The 23,905-nt window shown below is 28.6% G+C and overlaps 1 protein-coding gene across 1 annotated transcript in view; it reads right to left on the reverse strand.

The window, feature by feature from the left end:
- LOC107457554 (CAP-Gly domain-containing linker protein 1) overlaps positions 1 to 23,905 on the reverse strand; it is a 76,922-nt gene that overhangs the window by 10,237 nt on the left and 42,780 nt on the right. Inside the window, exons 8-17 of the mRNA XM_043044937.2 lie at positions 23,696 to 23,806; positions 20,302 to 20,445; positions 18,503 to 18,560; positions 18,081 to 18,164; positions 15,370 to 15,511; positions 12,782 to 12,941; positions 11,106 to 11,330; positions 8,678 to 8,880; positions 5,687 to 5,798; positions 4,577 to 4,620 (exon numbers count right to left, since the gene is read on the reverse strand). Coding sequence (XP_042900871.1) covers positions 4,577 to 4,620; positions 5,687 to 5,798; positions 8,678 to 8,880; positions 11,106 to 11,330; positions 12,782 to 12,941; positions 15,370 to 15,511; positions 18,081 to 18,164; positions 18,503 to 18,560; positions 20,302 to 20,445; positions 23,696 to 23,806 — 1,283 coding nt within the window. The remainder of the gene's footprint in view (positions 1 to 4,576; positions 4,621 to 5,686; positions 5,799 to 8,677; positions 8,881 to 11,105; positions 11,331 to 12,781; positions 12,942 to 15,369; positions 15,512 to 18,080; positions 18,165 to 18,502; positions 18,561 to 20,301; positions 20,446 to 23,695; positions 23,807 to 23,905) is intronic.

The following is a 23,905-nucleotide window of genomic DNA, read 5'->3' on the forward strand; positions in this document are numbered from 1 at the left end:
AATAGATAGTAAACGAAAATGAGCGGAACATTATTACGAATCGACTGCAATTTATTGTTTTTACACACACTCAAGGAGAAAAAATATGTGATCTTTGCTTCTTTGTAAATTGTTTACCGTACAGTACTCGTGGAGCTAAATACCTTCTTACTAATACAATTATCTGCAAAAGCAACACTTTGTTGACTATAAAACTATTAAAGCCTTGTTCTCGTCTTCTTTCTAGCCAAAGTTAGATTTTTCGCCCCCCATTTTACGTTTATCTATACTCAACATGGTATGTCGGTAAAATGAATAGAATATCGGAAGTATAATTCACAGACATGTGTATAAGAAAATACAATCAGACACTTGAGCAACGGGGAACAAAAGAGGTTGAATCTGTTCATATAAGTTACTACAATTACCAATAAACAATTTTCTATGAACATCTGATTCATAACAACAGTAGAAACACTTCAGATTGAAACCTATTTATATGTAACAACAGAGACGAAAGCTTATATCAATCAAGGCGGAAAGGAAGACAAATTAAGGCGAAAGACATAGTGGCATTTTTTTTAGAGAAAAACGAAACATATGTAACTACCAAGATTTTTTTTTACAATTATAGCATATATATAAAACTGCTTCTTTCCCGAGAAATAGTAGATATTGTTGAATAGTTAGGAGAAGTTGAATAGTCATGGATTTACTCGTCTCGAAAGTTAGCTATAGCTGAAATGGTTATACCACCAGATTTTTCTCTCTTCCGTCTCGCTTTTACACATATGTAAAGATTTGAAACATAGGGAGATTTCTAACACTTTCGAAAGGAACGAAATAATTGTAAACCAACAAATACTTTTTCTTTCTCGAAAATTATTAAACATGTTAAGCTCGTAAAAGCAGAACTTTCCGTAGGCTTTTTAACATTAAACTAACCATTTATTACATTTCCCCTTGTTTAACTCAAGATATCGTTTAAACAGGAAGTGTAGTATTCGAACTTAAATGTATTTTTATCTTGCCTTTCCAATGAACACTTTTTAAATTATTGCAGCACTAACAAACAATATTATTTAACGACTTTCATACATCAGAGATCTAAAAAACACATCTCAACACATTTTATAACTTCTTAGTTACAGGGAGAAACAGCAGAGAAAATAGTCAAAACTAATTTTCTATATCGTTCATCAACAAGGATGCCCTACAATTAATGAATTATTTATATTCCACTGTTTAGTGAAATAGAAGTCTTAGTTCCAAATTTTCTCATTAAATGGCGTAGTTAACAGTTTTATTGAGCAGCTCCTAGCCACTGTATTATATAGAAACATATTTCTTAATATGATCATTATAAATGTAGTAGATGGTGTTTTTGAAATTTTTGTGCCAATTATTAGAAAGAAGCCACTGTTTAAGGACCTTAAACTTTAAACAAAGCTTTAATTTAAAACTATATTTATTATTTGGAGAATTATCTGTTACAAGTCCCGCAGTGGACTGATCGTTAAGACACGGTTCCCAGCAGATCACCGAAGTCAAGCATCACTGGTTGCGGTCAGTGTGCGGGTGGCTGACCACTTGGTATCATCATCAGTCTGCGTAAGGACTGAGGGTGTGCGGTATTGGTCCTCGTTAAACTGTTCTACCGTAAAGTACTCGACTTCACGTGCAGGTCGTCGGGCTACCGAAGCGGGGGTGCCATCCCCTCTGCAGAGGATTAAAATTGTGATGGCATGTCTTTGGATCATCGTCAGGGATGTTTCCCAGTCCGTCGCCAATAGCCCATTGTGCAGCTCTAGTGTGACGTAAATGAACTACAAATCTGTTACAAACGAATAGCTCAAATATTCGGAAATAAATTTTGCAATTTTTTTAAAACAGAAAGTAATTGCAAGTTTAGGGGAATTTTTCAGATCGAGGAATATTATTTAAATAAGTGATAAATTGTCATTTTTTTGCATTTTTGCAGGATTCAAATCAATGCAACTCTGAAGTAGCATTTTCAAATATGAAAAAAGCAGATCACAAACGCTTCCCGCTTTTACAAAACTGGGACTTCTCTTAAAATTTGTGAAATTTTAGTCACCAGCATACAATAATCTGGATAAAGATGAACATACTATCATACTGAAAAAAAGCATATTTGTTCGCTAAATAAAAAAGTTATCTCCTTTTAGCATTCGCAGAACAGCCTTGAAAAGAGACTAAAACTAGCTACATTATTTGTAATATACAGATTTTCTTTCATCATTATAGCTTTTAATCAAATAATTTGATAAAAGGTATCATTTTATGTTCACCAAGTGCGAATAGTGTGGTGAACGACATTTTACACATGCGTATTACAAATTAAAACATTATTAATCCAATAACAATTATTATGAAATAATTATAAAATTTTATCAAATTTTTCAAAAATTGCAAGTTATGCTGCAAAAGTATTCAAGACATATAGTTAATTTTGCATGGTAACACTTAGTTTTCATAAATCAGAGCTTTCAACATCATCCACCAACTAAGTGTTCTCCAACATCAGTTTTGTGTATTAACTCAGCATTTAATATATACCAAAACTTTACATTTAATATATACCAAAATACTTTTGTAATGATCTTCTATGAAAAGTTATCAGGTAGGGAAACCATAGCATGAGAATTTGTTAAAAAGTAATGCTAAAATACTATTACTTTCACTGAAAAAGTGTTACAAGTGTTATGTATCACGCAGTAAACTTAAAGGCAAAGTTTAGTAAAGTTATGTGGCAAAGTTATAGAATTATGTATTAAAGTCAAAATATTTAAATTGTGTTGTTATGGTAAAATTTTAAATTGAAGTCATTAAGAATATAAACATATAATCAGCTGTAGTTAGAATTGTGTTAATCTTGTTATAAAAGTATAAAAGAAATTAGTCATATAACTGTTACTAATACTTTTATTCTCACTTATGTTACAATAAGTTAGTCATAAAAATTTGTTCGAAAGCAAGACTCTAATTTACAAAAACACTTAAAGACATAGTAGAAAAATAGAAGCCTATAACACACCTGTTACTAGCAGCTTAAATGAGAGCTAAATTGGGATTGATTTAAAGATTTTAAGGCACGGTAAACATCTACAAGAACGAAATTACACAAAAAATATATCAAGATAAGCTTCAATATTAAAATAGCATTTCAGTAATTTTTTATTACTTTGCAGTGGTTTTATTAGAGTAAATCCAATGCATTAAATAAAATATAATGCATTAGAGTAAAACAAATTCATTCGAGTGAAGTCATGCATACATGAAAATACTTTTACTTGTAGTTCGTTACTTCTTGAATTAGGTACTTTTATTTTTTTTGTTACTTTCTTTGGAAAAAGGAAGAGTATTTGTAACAGAAATGTGGAAAAAAATCGCTACTTTTTTCTAAATTGTTTTAAAAATTTTCCTCAAAAAAAATTTGTTTCGAAATTTTTGAAATCATATTTTTTCAATATATAAATTTAATGCATTATATATTCTTTCTCGCTAAGAAAAATAGTTTTTTTATCTTCTTTTCTTGCATCTGAGCACAATTGGGGTGCAAAGAGGTCGAAGGTCACAGCATAACCGCCTGCAAATTCCTAGAAATTAAAAATCAACCCACCAGCATAATTAATTTTGTTTCTATCCGAAACAACATGTTCAATTTTTGTTGAATGAATTCAATGCGGAATATCTAATATTCAAATTAAGAAAATCTTCATTACTTAAATTTTACAATTATTTTCTTTTTATTTTTACAGAAACGAAATAGTTTTAGTTTAATTTTACAATTATTTTCTTTTAATTTTTATAGAAACGAAATAGTTTTAGTTTAATAGATTTCAAGGGGTTATCTGTACAAGAATATATTTTTTTTACTTATTTCTTTTAAAACAAAATTTCATACTTATTGGAATTTATTCACAAATTAATTTATAACTACATATTCCGGAATTAATAAATTAAAATTTAATTTTTTCTTAAATCTTTTTAATGAAATTTAAGGTTACTTAGAATTTTCGATTTCCACCAAATATACTTGAAAATCCTTACTTTTTTTGTTTCGTACTTGTACTTTTACTCGTAATATTTACTTGTTACTTTTTAAAATCAAACCTTTTTACTTGTCAATTTTGCTTAAAGTACTTATACTTTTACTCATTACCTTTAAAAAGTTACGTTCCCATGTATTAAGCCAATGCATAAAAACAGAACCATTGCATAAAAGGAAAACCGTTTTAGTGCAATACCATCGCTTAAGAGTAGATACTCAGACAGAAAGCTTAAATTTTAAAAGAAAAAACCACCATGGTAAACACACTAATCTTTAAAAAAAACATTTGAATTTTTGATACCATTGTTTGTTAATATGCTAGAAAAGAAGCAAACTGTGCAAAATACATTGTCTTAAAAAAAGCTTCTAAATTTGCGTATGAAATAACGTTATGAAAGCTTATGCTTTCTATTTTTTGCATTTGAGTAAAAAATAAGTTCACAATAAATAAGGAAGATGAAAGATATGGCGCAGAATGTTAGGAAAAAAAATGAAGAGAAAGATGGTTGTGGATTGCTCTACCTCCTCTTTAACGTGTCCATTTCTTGACGAAGACCATTTTCAACCTGGAAAAGAAAACAAAATTAAACTCTGCAATGTTTGGATGAAAGGCAAAACAATCACCGATGAGAAAATTATTATAATAATAATAATCTACAGGGTGCCAAAAAAGTGGACTATCCTGAATAACTTTTGAACTTTGGAACTTCACTTTCTAAGACTCAATCTTAATAGGGGACTTTAAAAAAGCTAATTATTTAATGCTGACGATATTCTAAGTTAAGAAATCAGACACAAAAGCGTACTTATTTCTGAATAAACATAACGTTTTTTTCGACCGATTTCTGACCCCAAAAATATAGGGTGTAGTCGCAATCTGGGAAATAAAGTCTGGGAAATATAGTTCGGGTCGAAGTTTTGATTGATATATGTATAATCGTGTGAGCTGATGAAAATATTCTATCTTTATTTTCCGGATTTTTATTAATCCCCCTCCCTTTTTTCGGATATTTCCTTTCTTCGGATTTTTATCATTTTTATTATTAAAATTTTTCCTTTTCCCTTTTTTTATTGCTCTGTTTTTTTTTCCATGTTTTTGAAAGTCAATGCACGTAGCCCTTAAGAACGACTAACCTCCATTTACGAACAGGGAGTGGTCGCTCTCGAGAGGTTTCACTATCTATCCATCTATCTATCTATCTATCTATCTATCTATCTATCTATCTATATATATATATATATATCTANCTAGATCAGCTTACAGCACAGGAACTGGTACTATAGATTGGAACTGGCACTACAGATAGGAACTGGCACTACATATATATATATATATAATAGAGTCAATAACATTGTTTACATTCCAATTCTGAATTTTCGTTTGGTTTAAATTCATTGGTGTTAAGATAAAAATTGGAAATGATGAAGAAAAATAGCTTCTTCACGAAAATGTGAAAAACAGACAAATAATCCTTCATCCAATTTTTGATTTTTTCTATTTTTGCTTTTTGATTACTGATATCAACGAAATGACTATAACTCAAAATTCGTAAAACGTATCATTTCAATCGTTTCTTTTTCTAAAACCAAACAGACTCGAATGTTTTAATTTAATGACCAAAGAATTCTTACCTGTATCTGATCCTGATGCCGACTAGAAAGCACGGTTTGAAGTTGATCTCGTTCTCCTTCGGTCCATTTCAATCTTTGCGTCATTTGTTCAACAATTCCGCGCTGCTCCTCTCTGAAAATAACAAACATTGTTCAATAAGTTAGGAAAAATATTCTATTTTATTCTAATCAGAAATAAATTCTTTAGTTTGTATAGTTAAGTATAAGTTACAGTTTAATCAACGAACTAAGAAAAAGAAAAAGAATTTATTTTAAGGCAAGTGCTTTTGGTATGAGACCATGTTCTTCGTATGGTCACCTTATTGTAGTAAACAAGAAAATAATAATAAAAAATATATGCTTAAAAGTCACTCTTAGTGTGCCACTTTATCATTTCCTAGTTCTACAGATTGAACTTGAGAAATTTTGTCATATCCGAATAATTTCCTATCAAGGCATTTACCAAGAGTGTAAAAAAGAAAAAAAAATCAGGATCAAATTACGGTAAAACTTACCGTCACTCAGTTACCCCGGGCAGTCGGGGTAAAAAGTGCCGACACTCAGGGTACCGGCTCTTTTAACTCTAAAATACATTTTCCCCGAAATAAATTACGACTCAAAAAAATCTCTGATACCATAATTTTTACAGCAATAATTAAGGTAAAAATCACTGAGTCTGTCTAATTATGTAAATATTACAGTAAAATTTATGGTATAATATTTTATGGTAACAATGGATTTCAAGGTTGATACATCTAATAAGACGATACCGTAATTTGATCCGGAACTTCATACAATAAACTTTATACGCTAGTTAAAGTACATAAAATAGTTTTATTCAGAAATATAAAAGTTCTAAAAAAGCCTTCGACCACTAAGAATTATTTAAAAAATTTAGTTTTGATAATTTTGGGTAAGATATCTCTCAAATATAACAATATCTGCAGGTGCAGTGTAAAATTCTGACTCAAATTTCAACATAAAGTACCAGCACTCAGGGTACCAGTACTTTTTACCTTAAAATCCATTTTTACCAAAGCATTTTATGAAACGAAAAAAAAACTGATGTACTAACTGATGAAAAACTGATGATGTAAAACTGATGAAAAAAAACTGATTTTTAAAATAAAATTTACTGTAAAAGCACGGTAATTAAATAAGTATTACTGTACTGAATTGCGGTATAAATTTTTCCGGTGAAAATGGATTTTATGAATACTCCATGTAGGATGCCAGTACTTTTTACGGTAATTTAATCCAGAATTTTGTAAAGTGTGGTTAAATCTGCCGTGCAATAAAAAAATCGACGTAAGCGACAAAACATTCAAAATTGAATTTTTTGTGTTTTGCTTTTTTATATAACACCCATTTCAAAATTTTTCTTTTACAAAATTAAATTTTGTTACATAAGTTTTTTGAGGTTCTATTTTAACGTTTATGGCATCAGCAATTGAAATAATATAACTGTCAAGACACTTTACTCAAAATCTATTGTAAAGCACTTTTGTTGTTTTTTCAATTACAAGGCTGGAAAGTGGAACATTTACATTGTTTTTTAATTTTCAGGTTCTGCAGTTATTGTGATGCTTTTTTAAACGCTTTATTGTAAACATTTCAGAATTTCACGATTCATAAATATATTATATTTCACGATTTATATTTACATTATATTTCACGATTTATAAATATATTATATTTCACGATTTATAAATTTCACGATTTATAGTTACTCCTTAGTTAACCTTAAAACGTCAAAATTTTACGAATTATTCAGGTTTTAGTAAAGTTTAAACAACTATTTTAAACTTAAGTATTTCGTTTTATTTTAACTAAGTTGTGTTTCCACATTTAAATTCAAAATATTCACGTGAAAATATAATTCATTTTATGAAAGCTTTTGTATGGATAAAGCTTTTATAAGATATATTTTTTCCTAAATTTACGTAATTGTGAAGAACGGATATTTTCCACTTATGTATATTTTCTATTGTCCTTGAATCATTAATTCGGTCAATGCATTCGGAACAATTTCATTTGGTAATGATGCACACTACAATTAAGATGATTACGAATTCATTCTGCGGGAACATTTTGGCATAAAACCTCGACGAACGTAGTAATTTATCAGCAAATTTATATAAAAAATGTATGATAAAATGAGGGAATTATTTATAGGATAATTACGGTACCGTTCTTTAGATTTTATATTTAAAGAAGGAAAAAATAATAATTAACATCGAAAAAGATGTTTAAAAATACCTTTTTTTCCTTTTACTAGCAAGTAAATGCAATATCGGATTACATATGTTGTGCAGTTCGCCTAAAGAATAACGGATCACCCTGAATAACTTTTGATCTAATAATCGGAACTTCACGTTAAAGGACTCATTCTTAATGGTTCGAGGGGGTGACCTCAAATATGCTATTTAATTAGTGCAGACGATATTTAAAGTTAAAACCAGATATGGAGAAACAAATTGAAGAAAAGAGTGTTCAATGCAGATAGTTTTGCAGATAACAATGCAAATACTTTTGAATAAAAATTAATTGCTGGGTCAGTTAGTTACTTTCTGGGAGTAATTCCTCCATTCTTATAAAATTAAGTTGAATATTTCTTTACTTTCAGGATTTCTTGTAATTTACACTTTCGCGAATTTAAAAGAAAAATATTAGTTATAACTCATATTGATGACACAAACTTTTTAGAACAAAATACTGCTCAATTTATTTTAGTATTAAAATTCATAAATGTATAAATCATTTTAATTGTTAAGCTGTGTATTGCGCTATTAGCAATTAATGTCCGAAATACAGTTTAAAAAAGTAATTATACTGCAGTCTATAATTTGCATACTGGTCAATTAAAATATTTCGTTTGTGGCAATTCACGTATTTTTTAAATAAAAACTTACCTTTTTCAATTGAAATTATTTTCTTTGAATCATGAATACATTTTTCATTAACATATGTTAAAGGTATTTTTACTCTTTTAGCTGAAAGATAACTACTCACATTTGCATGTGCAGATCTTGAACGACTTTTGAGTCAAATTCTGTTTCGGCTAATTTTTTGACTAAATCTTCTCTGTGGCTCATAAATTCCGTTCTTAAGTGTTGAACTTGAGATTTTAAAAGGTTCACTTCTTCGCTTCCCTTATTTGCTTCAGATTCCCACCTTTGCTTTGTCTTTTCGGCTGTTTGTAACCTTTTCCACAACTTTAAAACACAATCAAATTACGTTAATTATTTGACACAAAATAACATGCAAATCATTGAAATCACAATAAGATTTTTATTACAGTAATTATTATTTTGAAGAAATATTAGCCTACATATTTTAATCCTAATTATTTTGAAGAAATAATAGCCTACAAGTTTTTTTAGGATTAATTACAAATTTTAATCCTAAAAAAATAGGTTCAACCTTAAACTACAATTTTGGTACTTTAAAACTGTACTACAAACCTATAATTTGGTCATTAGGTAAAAGTATTATCTGCATTGTTGATAATACTTTTGCAGTCTATAAGAACAGTATAAGTTGATTTAGAAAACATCACGGGTACCAATTTAAAAATTGAAACAGAACAGAGAAAAAAAGTATGGTCAAAACTACATGAATACTGTAAAATCTATCGTATTTCTGGCTCGGTAATTTTTACTGAAGAGTTTTGGTAAAATTAACAATAAAATATGGTTTTATAATAGGGGAGAGTTGGATAAAACGGGATAGTCGGACAAAACGGGATACATGGCCTAGGGACCAGACTATTGAACCTATCGAGCGGACGACGACAGAAACTTGTTATTTGACTGTGATTATATCATTTACAGTGCGTACCGTCTCGAGATCACTAGTTGATAGAAAGTTGTAGGTCTCAGAACTTTTTTACTCCATTTTTTTGCCACTTTCTACATTTACTTGCGTTGTTTTTCACATTGTACTGCCTATATATATAGGATTACAATTCCGGTGAGTATTACATTTGGTGAAGCATTTATTAACGAGTATTCTCNCCGATTCCCACCTTTGCTTTGTTTTTTCTGCTGTTTGTAACCTTTTCCACAACTTAAAAATACAATCAAATGACGTTAATTTTATGACACAAAATAACATGCAGATCATTGAAATCACAATAAGAATTTTATCATTGTATAATTATTATTTTGAAGAAATAATAGCCTACAATTATCCTAAAAAAAGTCGGTTCAACCTTGAACTACAATTTTGGTACTTGAAAACTGTACTACAAACCTATAATTCGGACATTAGGTAAAAGTATTATCTGCATTGTTGATAATACTTTCGTGATCTATGAAAACAATATAAGTTGATTTAAAAAACATTACGGGTACCAGTTTAAAAATTGGAACAGAACAGAGAAAAAAAATATGGCCAAAACTACCTGAATACTGTAAAATGTATCGTATTTCTGGCTCGGTCATTTTTACTACTGAAGAGTTTTGATAAAAGTAACAATTAAATATGGTTTTATAATATATGATAAAGTTTGGCAATTTAATCATGAATCCTTAAAGCAGTGCTCTCCGACATTTTTATCGTCGAGGACCGGTTAACGCTTAATAATTTTACCGCTGCCCGCTGAGGAAAGGGATGTTGAATGGTTACATTTTATATCATTTTGATTTACAAATTTTAATTTAATTGTATTTAAACATGCCATTAAAGTAAAATTAAATTACATGAGCAAGATTGGTGCGATTTTAGATGATGTCTCTTCAGATCCCGATTAACCTCTTCTTCATGGAAAGTCGAGAAATACACCTCAGTAAATAAAATGGAAATAATTTAATGTACCTTGGGTGGCCAGGTACCATTTGATCCACGGACCGGTACCAATCCAAGGACCCAGAATTATAAAACATTGGCTTAAAACAGGATATAAAAACCTTTATTCTGTAAAATTTACTTTCCAGTTTTGCATTTTCTTCATAAATGAGTGGAAATAAAAACTATAATTTTGAAGACCAGAATTTCCGATAAAACCATATAAACTTTGAAATTGCCAAATGAATGCTACTTGATTACGTAAGCTTTATTGGATTCAAAAATGATTTAAGTATTTAAAAAAAGAAATGTTTTATTGCAACAGTTTCTTCGGATTATTTATTTAATACAGGGTGAATGGTTGAAATACTTTTAATATTTTGGTTTAAATATAACGTTAAAATACTTATAATCGTTTAAATACTTATAACATTAAAATAGTTATAACGGATTAAATATTTATAATATTTTTGTTTTATTAACCAAAATTATGGCGTTTTCTACCAGAAATGTCATCATCATTCATCAAGGTAATTTTACCAGAATTTTTTTTCTCCGTTCATGAAAAAAATAAGAGGAATAAAAATTGAACAAGAATTTGAAATGAATAAGAAGCGTATTGTAAGTATACAAACATTTATGAAACATTTACCTCTTCTTTTTCAACTCTAATGAGATCTTTTTCCGCTTGCAGACGACTTATTTGATCTCTGAGCCTGTCCACATTCTCAGATTTGAGTTTGGCTTCTTGAATCTGAACTTCTTGCCTCGAAAGCCGGACGTCAGCCTCGGCTCGCGCTGACTCGAGCTCCATACGAAGTTGAGACATACTTTTTTCAAGATCTCGATTTTTTATTTTGCCGGTTTCTTCAGATTCCTATATATCAAGTGATAAAAAAACTATTAAAATAGATTGTAGTACATTGAAAAAAAAATTATGGTCAAAACTGCCTATATACGGTAAAATTTACCGTGTTTGTGGCTTTATTGGAACACCAAAAATCTCGATAATTTTAACCGAAGAGTCTTAGTAATGATATTGGTAAAATTAGCAGTAAAATATGGGTTTATAATATGTGACAAAATTTGGTAAATAATGTAAAATTCCGTAATTTTATCACGTTACTTAGAGCATGGGATAAATAATATTTATTCTTTTCAATTTACTTTTTAGTTTCGTATTGTTGTATTGTTTAATAAATATGAGGTTGTAAGAACTAAAATTTTGTAAAATCAGAATTTGAGGTAAGCCGTTATCATATGAGCGGAAAAGTTACCAGTTTAACCAAATAATAAATTTAAATATCTTACATGTAAGATTTATTAACCTGAATTATGTTTTTTTTTTTTTTTTTTACCAAAAATGACATTGGAATATAGTACGGTAGTTTTACCAGAATTTCTTTTTATATAACTCTAATATAATTTAAAAACCTATTATCATGCACGTTCACCACCAAATATAATTAATTGAAATCATTAGGTTCCACAATATTTAAATTTATTTCCAAAATGTAAATAAGATGATTTAACATTTTTTATTCTATTTTTTTAATATTTCTATTATTTAATAAGAGATTATGTTTATTTTTGGCCATTTTTCTCATAATTGTTAAAATTCTAAATTTAGACTAATAAATTAAAATAAACTGCTTTAATTTAGTGCATAATTAATTTAAAGAAAATCTGTGGAAAACTGCTACTAATGGAATAATTAAATCTATAGGACAGAATAACAGTTTCATTATTCTTTTTTCTAAAGTTTTAAGTGATAATAAATTTTAACGTTAATGAGCACCATTTAATTATGAGGTTCACATATTCTCAACTATTTTTTCTATAGTGTCTTGAATTTATTCGCAAATTGATGAAATACATTATTACTGTACATTTTCTAGAACAATTTTTAGGGTGTCAGATAATTTTTGGATTTTTGACAGCACAAGAAAAGAAATGAACAGGTACTTTTTCTTTAAACACTTTTTTAGACTAACCGTTGATTGCGTTGATAACTTTGACGTTAAACTCATAGGCAGCGATGGAATAAGCTGAAAATGATTCATTGTATAGGTATAAAACTTTTATTAAATATAATATCTGCGTTTCATGAAATGTATTTGTTTTCCCTTAAATTTCTTAAATGTTCTCACTTATTTATTTAACATAGTTAATTTTAAATCCTGTTTTTTTATTCTTTTGTTTATCAAGACATAAAAAATATCTCCAGTGTACCCATTTTTTATTATTTTATTTTATTGTATTTAAATTAAGGGATATTTTAAATTGAGAAATCAAATAAGAAGAGAACCACGTGAGAATGAAGCTTACAGAAGCTCTCTTCTTTTGTTTCCTGAAGTCCTCTTCGTGCTCATCTTTCAAGGAACGAATTCTTTCTTCAAATTCTTTTCTCATCCTTTCTCGCTCCGTCCGTGATTTATCTAAATCTTTTCTAGCTTCCTCACATTCTTTTCGCCATTCAGCAATTTCTCTGCAAATAAAATAAAAATATTCATAATCTCTAAACCACATAAAAAATATTATTGAGAAATTACATTTGTTTAACTTCAGAGGTGTTTTAACTTTTTTAAATTTGTACATTAATACGATTTTTAAAGAAACAAAAATATTTAGAATAAAATTAAACCATTTATTTCATTAAAAAAAAAGCATAAATATATTATGTATTTCAAACAGAACAGCAATTCTAAAGCTTTTTCTTCTTGTAATATTGTTTTAATGAGACAAAAATACTATAAAGCACTAATAAGCCTCATAATCTCGGATAAAATTTTGCTTAACGTAATTTATAATATTTCAAGACTATAACATGAAGTATCCTGAGCGCGTAGGAGTTTCTTTTTGCTGGTATTTAAATAGAGAGAGCGTAATAAATACCAATATGCTTGTTCGAAAGAAAGTTTAGATACTACTAGTGAGCTCCACTCCTGTTCGCTGACTTCCCCCAACCCCCAAAGATTTCTTATGCAATTTTTTTGATTTATTTTGCAAACTCTCTTCACTCGTTACTAAGTTAAACCCATTTGAAATATGTTCTAATGTAAAATCTTACGAATTTAAATCAATTATTAAAATCTTTAAAATTAATTCCTTTTTTAAAAAAATAGCATTTTTAGTCAATAATAAGTAATTGAAATAAAAAATTTGAAATTTAAGTAAATGTCATGCAAAAACAAAAACAATAATTATGTTTTCAAAAACAACGTGCATATCACGTCTCCTACGAATTCTTTCAGTGTTACGTCACGCATAATTGTCATCAACGCTTTCCCTGCTTCTTAAACATTTTTTTATTTTATTATTCTTAAAAATGGCAACAACGTGACTGATACTGATCTTTCACTAACAATAACAAAGAATAAATGTATTATTATTATTGAACTTACGTATGTATAATTGAAACATAATATATAATCCTTTGTTTGTCGATAAAGACTAAATTCTTTTAACCTTTCAATTATTCTCAACTCATAGCTCAGTTTATTTCAGCTTTTCGTTGTCTACGCGGAAAAAGAATTTTTATTCAAACATCTGTAAACATGTGCGTTTACGATTTCATGCTTATAACAGCTCACACACTTGATATATATATNTGGGGAATTCGTATCGACCAATCATTACTGGGATTCGAAGTTCATCTCATTGGAAGGCCCCTTAACCACCACGGTATTTTATAGTTACCTTCTCTCATATTTGATTTAAAATTTCAACATATATATATATATATATATATATATATTCGGATTCGGAGAAAAGGTGACTGCCATGCCCGAGACATTAGATTTTAAGTTCAATTTTAGTACAGATGCGTTGCATATTGACGTGCTGTTGAAATATCTAAGTTTTTTTAAGAAGCATGAAATATTTCGAGAATTAGTGTAATTGAAATTGCAAATCGTTCCAATGACAACTTTGATTTAAGGAAGAAAAATGGTTTTTACGAGTTTTTTCAGATATTTTGAAATGTCAGCTGCATAAAATTTGTTCCAAAATAAAATAATAACATATAATATGTTATGAAATAAGAAGTTTTATAAAACTTTATGTTTATTTAAGATATCTGGCAAAAAAACATGATATTGGACAAAATTTTCCAAAATGAGATTATTATAAATTTATCATTCTTGCACTCTTAGCTTTCTTTATATATACTCCACGCTGGTTAATATACTTTATATATTTTACGCTTGTAACGCAATTATTTACAAAGTTATAGTAGTTTTTGTGCAAGGTGATAACAGTGGATAAAATAATGATTTTAAGTTTTTAACTGCATTTATCTCAAAATCAGATTTTTTTCACATTTTATACCTCCATAATTACAATATCTCACTATGTTTTTAAAATAATCGTCTACCATTATTCAAGAGTATTTTTGATTATAGCACTCATGTTTTGTTCTACAGACTTAGAGAAAAAGTAGAATTTCATTTTTTATTCATGTTTTTTCATAAAGACGGGTATAGAAATTTTTAAAAATTTGCATTTTTAACTACATTGATCCCTTACTCAGAAGTATATACACTTATTGCTTTTAAGTTACTAGTTCAAAACATAGTTAATAGCCTTCCAAATAAAATCACCAAAGAATTTTTGATTTTAGGCGATAGAAATATTTTTACTGTGTTTAGTGTATAAGCAAAAAAATGTCTCATTTTTACCTATAAATGGCCATTTACATATAAAAAATAATTTTTATGCTAGTTTTAGAAGTTCTTACACACAATAAAGCAAACTAGTTTTTTAAAATTTTATGTTAGTGTTCAAAAACAAGTCTACTAGTCATATACCTTAAATGTCGACACTAGTCAGATACCTTAAATGTTAATATTGAAAATAGTAATAGCTAAAATACATTAAATAATAAAAATGTGTAATCTTATTGTTTTATGAATTACTTTTCTCTCTCCTGAAGACGATTGAGAAGTGCTTGTTCTTTTGGTGTAGATTCAGGAGACAAGAGTTGTTCTTCGAGTCGACGCTTTTCAGACTCCAAATGATTCACTTGATCAGATGCGACTCGTAAGCGGCGATCAAGGTCTTTCGTTTTCAAAAAAGAATAAAGCAGTTAGTAAATTTATTAAATTAAATCAAATTTAAAAATTCTACAGAAAAAGATGATGTGTGCTAACACTATAACATCAAATTGCAATTTTAAATTAGCCCGTAATTGTTACTTATTTAAGATGACTTTAAAATAAATTTTGGTAAATATTTTACCAATTCATACAACTTATTTTTTAGAATACATTATACTGTTTTTGATCTATATTTTTGCATTGTGTATTTCAAAATCGGTCATAATTTGCATTTAAACTTGTAAGGTGCTTATGAATTCATGCCTTCGAGTCATATCGACTTCGTGTTATTTTCATTTTGTTTTGTTTTTAAAAAAATATTTCAAAAAAATAATACCTAAATTTTTTTGGGATAGAGAATTTTTAATTTTTTTCCTTTTTAACTCCTTCCTCTTTATTCAAGATGTCTCCTAAAGCTCACCTCACACTGGGAAAATAAAGTATGGTTAAAACTACCAAATATGGTCAAATTTGCCGTATATCGGACTGTATGGGAACACCAAAATGACCAATAATTTTTACCGAAGCTCTTTGGTAATGATTTTGGTAAAATTAACAATAAAATAAGGTTTAAAGTATGCGATAGAATTTGGTAAATGTGGTAAAATTTCACGATTTTAAAGAGCATGGCACTAAAACTAATTATTAAGTTAAATATAACTTTTCAGTTTTGAAATTTTTACTTAATGTGTGGTAATAAAAGCTAAAATTTTGAAAACCAGTATTTTTGGTAAACCGTTACTATATGAATGGAAAAATTACCAAATGAATGGTTTAAATATCGTATATTTTAATTTTAATAAGCCCTTATTATTATTTTTAGTTTTTACCAGAAATGCCATTACCACATATTACGGCAATTTTGCTATAAGTTTTTATCTCCTTGTGGGGAAAGAAAAATTCTGTTTCAAAATTACAATTTTTAAAACGATCTCCAGCTTCTTCCTATTTCTATATTTATTCGTCTAAGTAAATAACACTACATCGAAATGCAAAGTTGAATTTTCCGAATTTAAACTTTCGGAAACAGATTGGAGTATTTAAAAATGATATGAATACAATACTTTTCTTCTAAAGTTTTCCCTTTCCCACAAGTTGAGCTTTATCCGCCATCTTGAATTTACTGAAGGGTAAAGGAGGCCAAAAGAGAGAGAAAGTAGAACTTTATCATATAGGCTAGGACACTAATCTTTTCCATGTATGTTTTTTATACTCTGTCAAATTAGAACAACTGTTTAAATGTCCTAAACTAGTATAAAGTTGGAAATTATAAACTATTTAGTACAGTGTCGAAAATTGAATTTTTTGAATTATATATCAATTTACGCGTCTAATATTCCTATTCAACTAAGTAGAGTGTTGTTTCTTAAGAAATTTTTTACATTGAATCAGATGAGCTCTCCCCACCCCCCCAACCCCCCCCCAAAAAAAACGTTAATAGCCCAATAGTTTAAAAGCAAATCCATCAAGTTAGCAATTTCTAAAATATAAAAGGCTTTGTGTAGAAAAAGTATAAATTGTTAACCAAGACATATTTAAGTCGAAAATATTCAAACTTTTTAAAAAAAACAACAACATGATTTCGGTCTTTTTTGAATTAGCGTAAACAAATACACAAGGAACAGTGCATAGTTTGTCTAGATAGCAATTTCAGATACATAAATAAATAGTATAGATTTAAATGAAATCTATATATTTTTTATAATTTTTAACGAGGCGTAACGGTGTCGATATTTTCTCCACTTTACAATATTTTATGTTGCGTTGCAGGGATGGTAATATAATTCATACATGGTATACATTCAATTGCGTCTAAAAAAGTGAGGTTTTTATATATTGTTTTATAGTGATAATTCACGGGTTGGCCCACAGGTTGATTCATAGGTTCTATTTTAAAAATAATCAAAATTTTTAAAATATTTCGGTATTAATAATAATACGAAAATATTACATGATTTCGGTCTCCTTGCTTCAGTGTAAACATATACATAGGGAACAATACATAGTTTGCTTAGATAGCATTTTCAGATACATAAACAGATAGTATGCATTTAAATGAAATTTATATTTCTTTAATGTGGCATAAATATTTATATATTTTTCTCCATTTTACAATATTTTACGTTACGCTGCAGGTATGATAATATAACTCATACTTGGGGATTCAATTGTGCCGAAAAAGTGTTTTTTTTAATATTTTGTTTTCTATTGATGATTCACAGGTTGGCCCCAAAACTTTTCAAGCTAATGTATAAATATCAAAAATAAAAAATACGCACTAAATTAAACCATAAGAAATAAATAAAGGCCGGTGGAAGGCCGATAGATGGAAGAATTATATTTCAATCATCCCGTATAACAGAATAATAAACACTCAAATTGGACTCCTGACACCCAGTAGCCATAAACAACTTAATAAAAATATTTTACTTTCGGCTTTCTTATTTACGCGACGTCCGATAAAGCCCTTGATTGAGTATTGAGAGTATGAGATAATTTTGTTATAACACAGAAAATTAAAAGTATAATACCGTCAGTTTTCTCTTTATTGCTGAGAATTTCTTCTTCCAAAGCTGAACATTTAGATACTGATTTTTGAAGTTTAACATTAAGCTCTGCCAAAAAAAGAAAATATATTGTATCTAGGTAGAAACATAAAAAAAAGATTGAATTATCAAATTGTGACAATTATAAATTAAAAGTTACTTATTAATAATAAAAGAGCATGATTTTAAGACATATTTTTCTCCAATAACACATTCAGTGCAAAACTATAATTTATTTTAAAATACTAACATATTAAATAATTTTAAATTATTCTGTATAACTGTCTATTTGAGATATACAGAGTTATTGAAAAATAAATATATTTTTTACTTTTTAAAGAGTCATAAAAAGAATTATAAGAAACTGTGAAGAAAATAAAAAATTACAATTGAATTGGAATTCTTACCATCTATGGTATCAAGTTGTCTGGACTGCCGACTTTTACTTTTTTCTAAATCTTTTTCCTAAACAGCAAAATAAATAAATATTTTTCACTGATATTGTAAATTAATCGTATTTCTTCAAATATTTTAAATATGATATACTAAATAACAAAGAAACATTTATAGCGTAATGGGTATTAAAATTAAGTTCAGAAATTAAAAACTGACTTATCTGACCTATGTGTTAATCGTAATTCTAAAAGTAAGGAATGATATATGAATAATTGAATCCTTTACTAGATACCTTAACGAAAGCTTTAAATAAATCACTACATTCAAACAAAGCAGTCAAATAACCATAAATAAGATGGTAATAACTGTTAACGGCGAGAAAATCCGTATATTAACTGTTTTCACCTAAAACGGTTAAACAACCAAATTTTTATCGCACTAAGTAGACCCACCTAATGAAGCCAATTAGTTCCTTTTAGATGGGTACACACCTGTAGCCGAGAGGGCTAATATGTCAATCTCATGACCACAGAACGGGGGTTCGAGTCCCGACGTTGTCACCAAATTATTTCGGTCATTCCCTTCAACACATAGAGTCCAGTGTCTTTTGCTCCCCAATTTGTAACCCTGGGCTAATAGAATATGATACTCTCATTCACGCGTTGATGGCAGCCCTGTAAAGCTTCTAAACTATCTCCAATGTCCAGATAAATTTCTTTTATACAGTTTTAAAACCATGCTAGTTGTAAATGGTTAAGAAAGCGTATAATATTACATTCATGGTTTCTTAACCATACTACTTGTAAACGGTTTCAAAACAGTACAGGTAAAAACTGCTCTTTGCTGTAAAGTTTGAATTTAATTCGATGGACAGACTGCTGCCGGATATTTTACCATAATTTTGGAATGAAACTTTTTGGAACGCTATTGGTTTGGAACGAGCTGGATAATTTTTATCGAAACTCTTCAGTAATGATTTTGGCAAAATCAACAATAAAATATGATTTCATAATGTGTCATAAAATTTGCAAACATGCAAAATTTGGTAATTCGGGTAATCCTATCATGTTACCTTAGAGCATGGCACAACAAAATCATTTATTTGGTTATTTAAATTTCTGTTTTGCATATTTATCTAAATGTGTGGTGATAAGAACTATAATTTTGAATGCTAGAATTTCCAGTTAACCGTGACCATATGAATAAGAAAAAACTATCAAATAGATGGTTTAAAGGCCGCATAATTTTGTTTTGTTAACCAGAATTATGCTGTTTTTTTTACAGAAAAAGTCATTACAGTACCATTTCTGACTAATTTTTTTCATGTGAGAAACAGGATTTATTTATTATGAGCCAGCATTTTATCAAATGAAAAATAATGTGACCGTTTTTTTCTTGCTTTATGAAATTATACTTAGACAATTATAAATAAGATTTAATGCAATCTAAAATTAAATACAGTTGTCAGAAATTTACTATTCTTCCAAGACTTCTACTAGATCTTAAAAGTCGGAAAATAGTTGGTTATTTTTTAGCTATGCATAATCTTTGTTATATAATACTTTCATGTACACAGAATCATCTATTTTTTCTATATAATTTGTCTAATGCTATACTAGTGTTTTCGCTTACGTTTTGGGTAACTATGCTTTTAAATGTGGGGACGAATTTTTATACTTTCGCAACTCCTGACATATAATATTTTGCTCTTCAGTTGCTTACATATGCGTATTAATTAAAATAGAGTTAAGATATTTAATAAAAATAGGTCTAGGTAAAATGGATATAGGTAAAATAGGTCTATGCTTACAAGCTCTGATATTCTGTCTAAAAGATTTTGTACTTCTCTTCTTTTATTGTCAAGACTCAGCTGTGCCTGCAGAAGTGCTTCGTCTTTACGTAAAAGCTCATCAGATCTTTGGCTGTTAGATAATGAAGATGGTGGTGGTACTGTCTGTAAACAGAAATAGAAATAGCACTTCATGCAGAATAATAGAGTAACTCTACAACGTTGAAAGTTAAATGTAAATCAACATGTTTTTGAATAAAAATATCGATTAAATATATCATGACACTTCATGCTGCCTGTAAAGTAACACAGTATGTTTAATTGCATGTTAAATTGAAAATATTATTATGTGTTGAATAAATACATGTAGTAAAGTTTGGAATACAGCTGCAAGTTAAATGTAGATCAACATAATTTTGAATAAAAATGCTGGTTAAATGTAGATGTATGATGCTGGTAATGTAATGACATTGCAAGCCAAAATCGGTTCGCTTAGACGTTAAGTTGGAAATAATATTACATGTGGAATAACATAATATGGAATACCACTGAAGTTTAAATGTTGATCAACATAACTTTAACGTAATATAACATAGAATAACAATGCATGTTAAATGTAATATTAAATTTGTGACTATTTCTAGAATAAAACAAAATGTTCAATTACACGTTAAATTGAAAATATTATTACATGTTGAATGAATACACGTAACATAGTTTGGAATACCACTGCAGGTTAAATGTAGACCAACATAATTTTGAATAAAAATTTGGTTAAAATGTAGCATGGCATTGCAAGTCGCTACATGTTTTATGACACGTTAAGTTGAAAATAATATTACATGTAGACTGACATAATTTAGAAACCACTACATTTTAAATGTTGGTTAACATAATTTTGAAGAATAACAATACCGGTTAAATGTAGCATGACATTCCAAGTCATCTAAACAGTTGCGCTGTATGTTAAATTACATGTTAAATTGAAATTATTATTATAAATGGAATGATTATATCTGAAACAGCATAATTTAGAATACCACTTCAGGTTAAACGCATATCAACGCAATTTATCATATCAATGCAGGTAAAATGTAGCATAACATTCCAAGCGCACTGCTGAGTTTAACTGAAAATACTGTTGTTTGTTGAATTGAAAATATAATTATGGATTTATTGCTTGTTAAATACAAAAAAACAAAAAAAACATTGCATCTTACTAGAAATTTTAAGTGAATACATTTCATTAAAGAGATCCCTTATCAGAACAAGTTGGAAACAATTTTTCCACCTAATTTCTTATTAGGTGCCTTATTAATTGCGAGTACAATAATTATGCAGAGCGGAAGCTTTCAACTTTATTTAAAACAAACTGAAGAGATGCGAGACAGCAAAAATTTAGATAACAGATATATCCAGTCAAAATGTTGAATTAAAAAAAAAGTATTATATATTATATGGTGGTTTTCAAATAAAAAAAATCTGGTATTCTCATTCTTATTTAGAATTTTAAAGTATTGCAGTTGAGTTAAGAAATACACATTAAATATGCATGAATAACAAATTACGGTATACAGCGTAAGTAAATAACTGGAAAAAAACATCCTAAATATTTTAAAAATAGTTTAACTCACTGGATTAGTTAAAATTAACTTAGTTATACGGAAAAAAAATCCATTTTGCTGTACAGTGTGGAAAAAAAACCCGATTATTCCGAATAACTTTAGATTTAATGATCGGATATTCACGTTCTAGGACTCATTCTTAATGGTTCGAGGGAGGGATTTCAAATGTGCTATGTAATTAGTGCAGACGATATTTTAAGTTACGAAATCAGACACAAAAACGTACTTTCTCTGAATAAACATACCTTTTTCTTCGACTGATTCTTAATTTCGACTCCCAAAATATAGGGACAATAGAGAAATATGGTTCTCATAGCTTGGTCTGAAGAACGATCCAACAATTGAACCCTTGTTAATTTTACTTTATGTGTATTTTGCCATGTCTCGAGAACTTTAAACTCGCGAACTTGGGATGAGTTCCAAAATGCCCTCAGACCGAACTATTTGCACCTATTTCTCAAATTGCGATTACCTCTTATTTTAAGAAGGTCAAATATCCGAATCCATAAAAAAAAGATCTATTTAATCGGAGAAGATCCAATCATTGGGTCAAAAATTATTCAAAGCAATTCGTTTTTTGTCAAATTATTATTCACCTCGTAACAGAAAGTATATAAACAAATGATTTAGAAATAAAGTTTAATTTTAAAAGCTCGTTCAATTATTTGTGTTCAATATCATTTAGAATACGCTGACGAGAAACATTAGAAATACGTTTTTTATTGGAACTGAAAAAAAGAAAAGAAGGACATAAAATTAAATTAAACAATTTTGAAAGAGGGTTTAAATGTTTAAATTAAAGAGTTAAACGTTTAAATTGCAGTAAAATAAATCTTTCGAATGAACTAATTAGTAATCTTTCGAAAATGCTCCTCAATTTTAAAACGGTTTTTGAACAAATACAGCCATATGAATACTATTAAAATCCGAAATATTATGTGAAAAATTTTTCTAAATAAAGTTACCGCTTCTTGATTGTTAGATTTTACATAAAATAAAACATGAAAGATCTAAAAGTATCTAAAATTTTTATTATTATTTCTGGCTTTAGCAATACCTAGCATTAAGATCTGACTTTAAGATCCTGTGTTTAGCAAAATGAATTATTTATGGTACCAAATACATTTATTTTGCAACTAAACCATTTTTATTATAGTGAGCTTTAAAATAAATTTAAACTGTAAAAGGTAATTAAACTTTTGGATAATTAAACAAACAAGGGGGACCTTGCACTGTTAGAAATTTCTGGGAAAAAATGGTTCAATAACAATTTATTTAGTTGTTATTTTACTATATTCAGACAAAGCAGTCAAATAACAATAAATAAGATTGTATTCTAACTGTTAACAGTGAATAAAAACGTTTATTAACTGCTTTTATCTAATACGGTTAAACAACTGAATTTTATTGCACCAACTAGGCCCATCCTAATGAAGCCCTCAGATGGGTACATACTGTAGTCGAGAGGGCTAATTTGTCAATATCATGACCGACAGAACGGGAGTTCCTAGACAATAAAAATACAATACTCTCATAAAGCAGGTAAACAATCTGCAATCCCCATTTTAATATTTTTACAGTTTTGAGACCACGCTAGTTGTAAATGGTTAAAAAACAGTATAGTTCTGTACTCATGGTATTATAACCATACTTGCTGCAAACGGTTTCAAAATCGTAAAGGGAAAATAAATTTCTTTAGCGTAAATTTTTAAATTAATTTGATGGACAGATTATACGGAATGAAATATGTACAAATATAACAATAATTTAGAAATAAAAATTATAATCACCAGTTTCTTTGTCTGACATTCCTGTATTTTGCTTTCAGATTGCCTCAGTTTTTCTTTCAATGAAGTTATTTCTTCATTAAGACGTTTTATTTGGTCTTGCAACACACTATCCTATAAAAAATATATAAGGGTCAATCGATATAGCATAAAATTTGTTAATTATTATATTTAAAAAAATTTCTAGGAATGCATGGTTCGCTTTATGACTTG

The sequence above is a fragment of the Parasteatoda tepidariorum genome, chromosome 3 (genome assembly GCF_043381705.1).
Source record: "Parasteatoda tepidariorum isolate YZ-2023 chromosome 3, CAS_Ptep_4.0, whole genome shotgun sequence".
Classification (NCBI taxonomy): domain Eukaryota; kingdom Metazoa; phylum Arthropoda; class Arachnida; order Araneae; family Theridiidae; genus Parasteatoda; species Parasteatoda tepidariorum.